Below are 12,291 nucleotides of genomic sequence, written 5' to 3'. Positions count from 1 at the left end.
CACTTCAGCAAGCAGTAGTTTATTTGTTAATTTTAAACTGGCTCATGGGCGAAATTTTAATACTTAATTTTTGCCCGCATTTTAAAATTATGAAATGACAGTAATGCAAATTATACCCTGAATTAACAGAGTAGCCTATGTTCATTTAGCGTGCAGCTCAGTTAATTAATGAGAGAATCAAACAGTCTACTGAACAAACACCATGTTGGACATTTTGTCTGTGAAATCGACCTTTGTTAACTTGGCACACTTAAATGTGATGCTGGCTGTCAAGAAAACATATTTTTATGTCATTAGATGTCTGACGCAATGCCACATTAGTAATATGCGGTACAAGATATGTTATATATTTTAATAAAATATTGACTAGTATAAATACAGACTATATGGATTCATTGTTGTCACAGGACATCTGTGGGTCTTTAAAATACATTCAGATGTCTTTTTTGTTTTTCTTTTTTTCCCTGAGGTATTAAATTTGGGCTTGGCAAAGATGCAGTGCATATAGGCAACTGTATATCTGAATGAGATGACACAACACAATTCAAATTGGTTTCCCTGATGGAACCCACTATTTAAAGATTAATTCTAGTATATTTATAAGTAAATAAATAAAGCTCTAGGTTGAGTAATTAACCAAGTTTCAAATAAAGTGTCATAAATAAATAATTAAATGTGCAGTAAATAATAACAGATTCTTAACTTTGCTAAACCTGCAGCTTTATTTTTTGTTGAGTTAAAATCAAGCGGCAACCTCACCCAGTTTCTCTTGAAGCCAATATGGAAGTGACTTAAACTGCAATTCATCGACTGGCCACTAGGGATAGGCTATAGATGGGAGCAGGATCTCATTGAGCCCCATGTTAAAATGCCCAACTTTACAGCAGAAAAAAACATGTTTACAGCCTGGTATAAATTGTGGTTTTGGTCTATACGGCAAATTTTTCCCTTCATAACAACTGTGAGGGGGGTGATTTTTTTTTTTTTTTTATAACTCAATCGTTTACATTATATAAAGCCTTAAAGTTCTGCATAATTAAGGGCGTGGCCACTTTGAGTGACAGGTGGATAGCCGTTTATCTGCTGTCTGTTAGTCATCGCGTCACCTCAGCTCTGCCAACGTCCCGCCTCTTTGTCCATTTTATGTTATCAGGGTGGGACGCGCAGCTAAGATGGCAACAGCCAGCTCGACCCTACTTTACGCTTCAAACCTGCTCTTCAGAATCCTATGGGTGATGTCATAGACACCACGTCCATAAATTTTTTTACAGTCTATGGTTAAAATCATTGGTATTACTGTTTACTGCAACTAAAACCTTTTAAAAAAACACTATTAGAAATGAAAACAAACATGAAATGAAACAAAACTAAATTAAATATATATATATATATATATATATATATATATGTATGTATGTATGTATGTATGTATGTATGTATGTATGTATGTATGTATGTATGTATGTATGTATGTATGTATGTATGTATGTATGTATGTATGTATGTATGTATGTATGTATGTATGTATGTATGTATGTATGTATGTATGTATGTATGTATGTATGTATGTATGTATGTATGTATGTATGTATGTATGTATGTATGTATGTATGTATGTATGTATGTATGTATGTATGTATGTATGTATGTATGTATGTATGTATGTATGTATGTATGTATGTATGTATGTATGTGAAATAAAAATCTCTGTGCCTTAAAATAGCTTTAATGTAACTCTACACACTTGCTTCATTTAGTATACAGGGATGCATGAATATACAAAATAGCCACGCCTCCACTCACTCACACCAGCTCAGAGACCCACTCGCTCAACTTTACTGAAGTAAATGCTGCACAAAGGTATTGCTCTTTACAATGTCGGACACATAACGATAATTCATCTGATTAGCCTTTTGCTTGACTGTTATCAAACAGCTAATAATGTTTTGCTAATGTTACACAAACCATGTTCCCATATGTCATCTCAGTCTGCCTTCTAAAAATCAGATCCTTAGACATGCAAATTAGAACGTCAGTGGAGAAAGGCATATAGTTCATCATAACATCGTAATATACAACATATACATAATTCACCTGCAGCATTGCTAAATCTACTTGATTTTCATATCAGCAGAAAATACCGGGATAACCTGGCTTCTCTTGAGACTCCCCTACTTCGCAGCTAGTTAATAATATGCTAAAGCCTGCCCACACGTTGACGTGATTGGTTATAAGGTAGTTTGTGATGTGAGAAACGCCAGCGATTTCAAACTGCTTTTTTGATGCTCTCTGTGGTTCACATGAGATTTAAGAAGAAAATACCTAGCAATAGTTTTGACTTATGAATTTGCACATGGTTTGTCTTGAAGCATATTTAAAAACTCCACATAGACATATAAACAACCTTAAAAACTTGATTTTCACCACAGGGGGTCTTTAATTTGAAGTACTAAAATTACAAAAAAATAAAACATAATAATAACTATATAGACATAAAAAGCTAATACAAATTTTAAAAACACAACAAAATTAGCTAAAAACTGATTTTCATTTATGTTAAAAATATATATTTCTTCTATCAGTGAGATTAACATCATGTACGCTGGCTAAAATTACTTCAACTGTGTGTTCTTTGTTAAAAAAATAAAATAAAAAATAACATTTGCATCTTTTATAGCTATGTTCTTATATTTTTTCAAACATGAGAATGGCATTGCAGTACAGAACGCCTTGCCAACTATAATGCCTTATTTTTGCAACAAAGTGCCAGTATACCAACCCACACTACCTAAAAATAAATTTTAGTATAAGGTGACAAAATGTGTTTTTTTCTAAGTTATTACTTGGCCCATCTCAGCCTCAGACACGCAGCCCACACAATGTTCACAAACCGCCTGATGTATATTGTATTGTACACAAATGTGGCAAAAGCAGGCAGACACGACCTGCACGTAAATACTGCTGTTGAAACAAACCCCCATTTGAGGCATTTGTGGTCTGTTGATCTTAAGAAGACGGTATATGTCTTGCACCTGGAGCTCCAGGCTGTTCCTGAAGAGAAAAATGTCTGGATTAACTTCATATATCATCTTAAAACGTAATTTGATGTGTAGCTTCAGGTTAAACAATCAAAAAGGTAGTTTTCTTTCTTGAAGGCATTTGAAGTGTCACTCTAGTGATGGGTGAATGAAATCGTCAACATGAGTGTGTCGAACTGCAAGGCATTACGAGGTTAGTATAAAAAAAAAGCATGTGTGATGTATAAACTCATTTTAAAACCATAAAGCCATGGGCCATGTACTTCCTCCACTTTTTAATTTGCAGCTCACATCATTAATCTGTGAGAAATAAGTGGATGCTGTGAATTAAAGTGCACCATTTGGCATGGGCATTACTCCTGCTCTTGCTAAATAGAGATAATTGACGTGAAGTGATGGATGGCATATAATGTACTGGAATTCTGGATACCATGCAGTAATTGATTTGGTAATGATGATATAGGCTACATATATTTCTATGGATATGCATACAGATGTACTGCTATATCTGTTATTGTTCTTACAATTAGCAATTGTAATACAGGCTTTATTCAAAAGATTTTTAATAGAAGTTAACACTTGCATTAAATTGATCTAAAATTACAGTTGATACATTTAAAATGTTACAAAATATTTCTATATCAAATAAATGCTGCCCTTTTATAACAAAAGTCATTAAAAGTGCTATTTTTTTATTATGATTTTATATTAAGCAGCACTGTTTTCCACATTGATAATAATCAGAAATGTTTGTTGAGCTGCAAATCAGCAAATTAGAAGGATTTCTGAAGGATCATGTGACACTGAAGTAAAGACATTCAGCTTTGACATCACATTTTTAAATGTTAAAGTAGAAAGCAGTCATTTTAAATGTAATGCGTTTTACAATATTTCTGTTCTACTGTATTTTTTTTATCAAAACATGCAGCCTTGGTGAGCGTAAGAGACTTCTTTCATAAACATTAAAAAATTGTATACTGACCTCAACCTTTTGAATGGTAGTATAACTTTAATTATGTCGATTACTTTGTAATTAGCTTAGTTAAGTAAAATCAAAACTATAAAATAACGCATTTTTGTAGTATTTTACAGTGCTTTTCTCTTAAAAAATATGTTGGCATCTTTAACTTGTGTTGTATTGAGGTCAAGTCTTTTCACAATAACCAATTAAGTGAATTAAAATTGCTGGACAAACCTTTCTGTTAAAGCACATCTTCTGTTCACACAAACAACAGATTTCTTTGCCTATGTGTTAATGCATATTGATGTAATTCACATGTTACAACCAAAAGGGCTTATAGTTAACAGCTTAGCCTAGTAACTAACCTAGTTTCAATTTCAATTATTGCATAGCATTGTCTTAACCTGGTAGATTCCTTGAATGGTTAATGTGAAGACCTCGTCAACATAGGCCAACAATAATTATACCTTTTCTGGCAATTCTACAACTCCTTAAATGCATAGTTCACTCAAAAATGAAAATCCTATCATCGTTTACTCATCATCAGTTCATTCCAAACCTGTATGACTTTCTTCTACTGAACACAGAAGAAGATATTTTGAAGAATTTTGGTAACCAAACAGTTTTCATTACCATTGACTTCTATTGGAGACATTTCTTAAAATATCTTTCTTTATGTTATACAGAAACCAGTATGTCATACAGGTTTGGAATGACATGAAGGTGAGCAAATGATGACAGAATTTTCATTTTTGGGTGAACTATCTGTTCAATTCAACATTAAAGTCACCATGAAATAAATATGGATAATTCTTTTTTTTATGGAGTTGCAGTATTTATTATAAATGATTTATCCATGCACTTCATTATATTTGTTAAAATTCATGTAATCTTTAATCAAAATAACTTCCCCTCACTCTTGTAGTGACATCATTCTTTTCTCTGAGGGTGGGACAACCTGTCATTCCCATGACATCACAGCGATAGCAAACCACGATGATCCAATCAATTCCCGTCCTACATATTTTCATGTTTAAGAAGAAAACTTCTTGGATATACTTGGATATACATCACAATAGGAAAACAAGACTTATCATGAGAAAAGACATGCTGACTTTAAGGGTGTGTTGACACTTGGCAGGTTTTCTTCTATTAAAAAAACCCTGGTGCGATTACTCTGTTAGTGCGGTTTAATCGAATATGTGTGAATGCCGCCACCAGAACCCTGGTGCGCACCAAACAAGCAGACTGAGACTGCTAATAAGGTGGGTCTCGGTCTGCTTCCAAGCTAAATCTGGTGTGGTTTGACTAAAATATATATGCAACATGGATCAAAGACATCTAAAGAAACCAAAAACAGGATGTGATGTCATAATATGTGACCTAAAAATGACTGAATGCTCAAGCATAATAGTTTTTTCTTGTCATAGGAACTATGTTGCCCATTAGAGTTCGGTACAGGTGTTGAAAATGCTGTGTCTTTGCAACAGATCTTCGTTTTTTGTGCAACGGAGCAATTCCTAGTGCTGTTTTGACTCATTTACACTTTTTAGAAGCTCTTTGCAAGTTCTCAGCAGGTATACACTCACCTAAAGGATTATTAGGAACACCATACTAATACTGTGTTTGACCCCCTTTCGCCTTCAGAACTGCCATAATTCTAAGTGGCATTGATTCAACAAGGTGCTGAAAGCATTCTTTAGAAATGTTGGCCCATATTGATAGGATAACATCTTGCAGTTGATGGAGATTTGTGGGGTGCACATCCAGGGCACGAAGCTCCCGTCCCACCACATCCCAAAGATGCTCTATTGGGTTGAGATCTGGTGACTGTGGGGGCCATTTTAGTACAGTGAACTCATTGTCATGTTCAAGAAACCAATTTGAAATGATTGGAGCTTTGTGACATGGTGCATTATCCTGCTGGAAGTAGCCATCAGAGGATGGGTACATGGTGGTCATAAAGGGATTAACATGGTCAGAAACAATGCTCAGGTATGCCCTGGCATTTAAACGATGCCCAATTGGCACTAAGGGGCCTAAAGTGTGCCAAGAAAACATCCCCCACACCATTACACCACCACCACCAGCCTGCACAGTGGTAACAAGGCATAATGGATCCATGTTCTCATTCTGTTTACGCCAAATTCTGACTCTACCATCTGAAAGTCTCAACAGAAATCGAGACTCATCAGACCAGGCAACATTTTTCCAGTCTTCAACTGTCCAATTTTGGTGAGCTTGTGCAAATTGTAGCCTCTTTTTCCTATTTGTAGTGGAGATGAGTGGTACCCGGTGGGGTCTTCTGCTGTTGTAGCCCATCCGCCTCAAGGTTGTGTGTGATGTGGCTTCACAAATGCTTTGCTGCATACCTCGGTTGTAACGAGTGGTTATTTCAGTCAAAGTTGCTCTTCTATCAGCTTGAATCAGTCGGCCCATTCTCCTCTGACCTCTAGCATCAACAAGGCATTTTCGCCCACAGGACTGCCGCATACTGGATGTTTTTCCCTTTTCACACCATTCTTTGTAAACCCTATAAATGGTTGTGCGTGAAAATCCCAGTAACTGAGCAGATTGTGAAATACTCAGACCGGCCCGTCTGGCACCATTAACCATGCCACGCTCAAAATTGCTTAAATCACCTTTCTTTCCCATTCTGACATTCAGTTTGGAGTTCAGGAGATTGTCTTGACCAGGACCACACCCCTAAATGCATTGAAGCAACTGCCATGTGATTGGTTGATTAGATAATTGCATTAATGAGAATTTGAACAGATGTTCCTAATAATCCTTTAGGTGAGTGTATATCATATTACACTGGTAAAAGCCAAAATTATTAGAACACTTGCCATTTTAAAGAGGTTTACGTTGTTTTTGTTGAATCGGCCATTACAATACCCATAAAATGAATGAAATTTATACAGAGTCAGAGATAGGAATCTTCTGGAACATTGAAAATGACGGACTGGCCTCAAAGCCTCAACCCCATCAAGCACATTTTGGGCAAGTTGGAAAATAAACCGAACAGATCTATTGTACATTCAAAGGACAGCCTTTGGCTTCAGTTAGAGAAGGCACGGGATAACATTAGTGTTGAAGTTCTCATGAAATATATTGACAGTTTGACACTATGCCAGAGAGATGTGCTGCTGTAATAGCTGCAAAAGGTGAACATACCAAATATTAAAGTTAAAAGTGGATGAACACAGTACGACTCACTTCATCTGATCTGTGTTGTGCTCAGAGCAACCATCTGTATGTTTCATGAACATTATGATATTAAACCATGTTTTGGAAGCAAAAAAGGTCAATATTTTCAGATCTGTCATAATGTAAGCACATATAATGAGCACATTTAGCCCATGCAGCACTCAGGATTGTTTTGGATGTTCTATAATTTCCATCACAAAATATACGTCATCATAGCCATTTTTTGTTATCTTTAGGTTCAGCCTTAAAAATGTCAGTGTGAACGCTAAAACCCCTTTCACACAGAGCGTTGATCCCAGAAAATTACTAAAGTGCCTTCTGTGTGAATGCAAACATGACCCTGGATTGATCATGGGATCGATTCCCAGATGTGGACCTATAACATTGCCGGGAACAGTCCCGCAACGCGCCCTGTGTGAACAAAAGGCAGGACAAATGCCGTAAGGGGTGTGTCGTAGTGATGACGCTGAAGCTGATATCTTTCGCCAGCTTAGTGGTACTGTACGCGCTTATGATCGAATCTGAAAAAAAATGCACTAGCGTGGTTTCTCGAGAGCAAACTTAAGACGCTGCAGAGACATCCTGATGTCATGGGATCTTTCTTTACAGGATGTGTGTGAACGCACGCACAGATCCCCGATAATCACTTGCAGTGTGAATGAATGACATTCAAACCATCCTGGGACAAATCCTGGGACACATTATCAGTGTATTTTCTGGAATCTCTGTGTGAAAATGGCTTAATGTTAACCAAGGGCCGGTTGCATAAACCACTAAGAATAATCTTACAAGTTAGACATATATTCTGTTCGTGACTTTTTTAAATCAGTTACATAAAAAGTTAGATTTGCCTAATTTGATAACGAAAAGTAAGACTGAATGCCCCTTGACTAAATGCTATAAGGTCATACAAGAACTTGAGACACTGTCTTAACATAACGGCTATGTTTATGCAACCGGACCCAGGATTAAATGTATCATTTTCTTTTTTGGTCCGGACCAAAAGAACAGAGATAACTAATCTACAAGTGTGAGCACATCTTAAGTCTTGTTGACCACTTTTTCAGCTAAACACTCCGTGTACAATGTTGTCCCTCATTTTGTTCCATCTCAATGTCTCTCTTTCGCTTTCACTCACTTCCTATCACTCTCATCTCTGCCATTCTGCAGCGCTCGTCACATTCCCATGTGCAGGAGTTTTCTGTCTATCAGATCTCTTATCAGGACAAGAGTTGTTTTTCTAAATCTTCACCCTCGCCAGCCTCTCCTCAGTTGTTTTGATATATCTCACTTAGTTTAGATTAAGTGATCCAGCGTCTTCCGTATCTCTGTTTTTGCCGCTTCTGCGTTCTTATCCCTCACGGTCGCACACATGATCAATGCTATCAGCTCTGTGTGGCAGTGATAAATTATGCATGCGCTCCAGTCAGTTGCTGAGTTGTGGTTTTAGGTGAGTCACAGTGGTGATAGCAAGTCTTAATCAGCACCTAAAGTGTGAGAACTCTTAATGTCCACCTCGAGGGCAATGAAGAGCTTGGCTCTTTAAGAATGACTTATGTGGGAGTCATGGCCTTGCGTTTTAGCGTACATGCTCTGTCATGTTGAGCCAGCAGTGCTATTGTGGGCTTGAATCTGAATCCCATTCGTCTCTGTTCTCTTCATCATTTCCTGCCCGGTTTCAAATGTTTTGTTAATAAAATGTCAAAAATATTACAAATAAAATATATACACTACCATTTAAAAGTTTGGTTTTGGTAAGATTTTTTTTTCTTTTAAAATAAATTTATACTTTTTTTTCTCCAGCAATGATGCATTGCATTGATCAAAAGGGACAATAAAAACTTCATCTTTGGAACACAAATTACAATATTTTGATAAAATTTGAAAGTTTTCTGACCCGCATAGACTGCAATGTAATCACCACTTTCAAGGTCCAGAAAGATAGTAAAGGAGTTGTTAAAATAATCCATGTGACTACAGTGATTCAACCTTAATATTATAAAGGGAAAAAGAATACTTTTTGTGTGCAAAAAAAACCAAACAAAACCAGAACAAAACCCAAACAAAACCAGAACAAAAAGAGAACAACTTCTTCTTTTCTGTGTCAGTCTCCGATGCGGTTCACGTTGTAAACCCAGTTCAGTGCTTCCGGGTTCTACGCCAGAACGCCGGCTCCTACGTCAGCATCACACGTGATGGTGCTCACGTGAACTGCTTCAGACACTGACACGGAAGGGAAGAAATTGTTGAATTGTCTTTATTTTATTTATTTTTTGTGCACAAAAAGTATTCTTGTCGCTTCATAAAATGAAGGTTGAACCTAGTCAATTGGACTTATTTAGCGATGTCTTTACTATCTTTCTGGAACTTGTAAGTGGTTGTTGTGTTGCTGTCCATGGGGGTCAGAAAGTTCTCAGATTTCATCAAAAATATCTTAATTTGTCTTCTGAAGATGAACGAAGGTCTTACGGGTTTGGATTGAAAAGAGGGTATGTTAATCAATGACAGAAATTTCTTTTTTGGGGGCGAACTAACCCTTTAACTACTAACGTTTATATTAATTATTTGATACAATGCACTTATTGTGCATATAACACATTTTTACGTTATACTATTATTTAAAAAAAAATACCTGCACGTAATTACAGATGTAATTAGATCTATAATTACACTGTTGGCCATTCCCTTACACCTTAATCCACCCTTAAACCTAAAAATACCACCAAACCTGTCTCTAACTTACCCGTATCCCACCTCAATAGCAGCAAAAGTCTTGTAAAATACTGTATAAAAACCAAGTCTTCTGCTCAAGCAAGGAAGGTTTTTTTTTCTAGAGTTGAGTGCAGATGTGTTGAGCTGCTAAATTTAATTGAATTTAGCTTTAGCAAGCTAATGGTTTGATACTTGAATACGCACAAAAATGCATAGCTTCACAAATATTGGGTAAAATAATCTACTTCTAATTACTACACTGAACTGCTGTTATTGATACTTTCAGGGCTGAATGAATTTTAAAGTTTATTTATAATAAATCATTTTTTTTCTTTTACAGAGCTCCACCCTTTTTATCTTCCAAGTGCTCCTATTGGTTTCACTTCCTTTTCCTTTTTCTCACTTCCTTTTTTTCTGTTTATTGCCCAGATGCCTTCAAGACACATTGGTTCATGCTACTTTGAACTCATTTTTAGTTCTCAGGCACGACAGCCTTTTATGATCATGTGAAGGTGTTAATGACTATGTGAAATCATTATTCATGTGTGCCAATTCATTGTTCCGGTTCAAACCTCTGAGGTAATGAGAGCCTAGCTGGATGCTTTGGAAATGTGACATGATTTAAACCTTCTTCTCACCATAAAGCACATTGCAAATAAGAGCTTATGTTGTTGATAACGGTGATATTAAGAGAATCTCAAAAGGGATTTGGTAACAATTTATTCCAGAGCATACAGTACACTTTTTTTTAATTAGTTTGTTTGTTTGCTTATTTATTGGTGTTGTATATCACTGTTTAATTACCACACTGAAAAATACTTGGTGTAGAAAAAAATTCACTCAGAAATTGCAAATTGTACTATTTTTAAGTAGAAAAAAACTGAGGTAGAATTTATAAAACTTTACAAAAAAAATTCAAAAAATGTATATGTAAAAAATATTTTTACAATATCAATTATAATTTATTTAAATATTCATCTATTTATACATTACCTTATTTGCTTTTATATTAACTAATAAATATTTCAGATTTGGTCTGGTATACTGTAAGGTACAACACTATTTCATTCAATTTGTTTTTCCATCATACCTCTGGAAAAAATGGGTAAAAATATGGATTATAAAGAACACAATATATAAATCGCTCACCCTGGTAGAGTAATAAAAAAAAAATCTCTGCGGTTCTTTTAATCTCAGTCACTCTACTGTCGCTCAAAAGTAGAGTCCTTTTCACAGAATTGGATAAAATGATTCATATACCACAATATTGATCAAATGTTTCAACATAGTGTCTCATGACAAGCTATTATTTCCTCAGCCTTGTGCTTCCATCTCAGTGATGTTACTGTGATGAAATAATGACAAAATTGCTAACCGCTCGGGAAGACGCATCATCAAAACATGCCTGTGGAGATCATTGTAATATTTAAAATCAAATTACAGCTGAAAACACCTTTTCCAATCTCATTTCATTTTTGCTTGCTTGTTTATCTGCACATTTGCTGAGGTTTTGTGTTGTGGTATGAGTAGATACTATAAAACATAAAGGGGAAATGGGATTGTTGCAGGTGAGATTCAAACCCGCATAAAGCATAAGCACCACAGTGTGTCAGAAGCAACGTTTTTCTTCGCATCTTAGAGCTCTAACCCTTTTTGTATCCCTTTTCATACTTTAGAAGCGAAGGAGATTGTCCTGAAAGCTCAGATTTTAGCGGGAGGAAGAGGCAAAGGAGTGTTCGACAGCGGCCTGAAAGGAGGGGTGCATTTAACAAAAGAGTGAGTACCTGCCCAGACCCATTTTCTGAGAAAGAATAGACCTGTCGTTCATTCATCTTAAAACTCATGTCATTGCTTGACATTTTGTATTTCTCACCAAGAAAACAGAGCAGAATATCACTCTGCCCTCAGCATTTGTGATGTCTTTAAAACTCAGTTGTAATGTGGAATGATGGATTCCTCAGCTGAACAAATTCTAAGTGTGATAGAAACTATAAAAATGTTGTGAAAAAAACCCTTGAGAATGAAAGAGATGTGTGAAATATGGCAATCTCTTCAAACTTTACCAGAAAGCCACGAGTTTTCCTCAAGTAGGGACTGATTTATGACTGAATGCCTGCGTCGTGTATCACTGTCACGTAGTGTACTTCGGCATTTGGGATGAAGAGAATCGTCCAGAGAAAACACTCTGAAACGCAGCCTGATCTGTTTTATCTAACAAATGAGCACAGTGCTTTCTGTGTCCCTGAGAAATCGTCCAGAGTTTGCTATATGTGTTTCTTAAACAACTGAAACTTTTTTTTTTTTGGTTAGCCTAGTACACTAAAAAGATGACTGGAAATTACGAGGAGAGAGATAGGGCAACGGTATCAG

The 12,291-nt window shown here is 36.1% G+C and overlaps 1 protein-coding gene across 1 annotated transcript in view; it reads left to right on the top strand.

Annotated features, from left to right (window-relative positions):
- suclg2 (succinate-CoA ligase GDP-forming subunit beta) overlaps window positions 1-12,291 on the top strand; it is a 153,892-nt gene that overhangs the window by 53,849 nt on the left and 87,752 nt on the right. The window contains 1 exon segment of the mRNA XM_079845137.1: window positions 11,598-11,697. Within this exon segment, the coding sequence (XP_079701263.1) occupies window positions 11,598-11,697 (100 nt within the window).

This window comes from Gobio gobio (genome assembly GCF_949357685.1).
Source record: "Gobio gobio genome assembly, chromosome: 19".
Classification (NCBI taxonomy): Eukaryota; Metazoa; Chordata; class Actinopteri; order Cypriniformes; family Gobionidae; genus Gobio; species Gobio gobio.
This window is presented reverse-complemented; position numbering and strand designations above follow the sequence as displayed.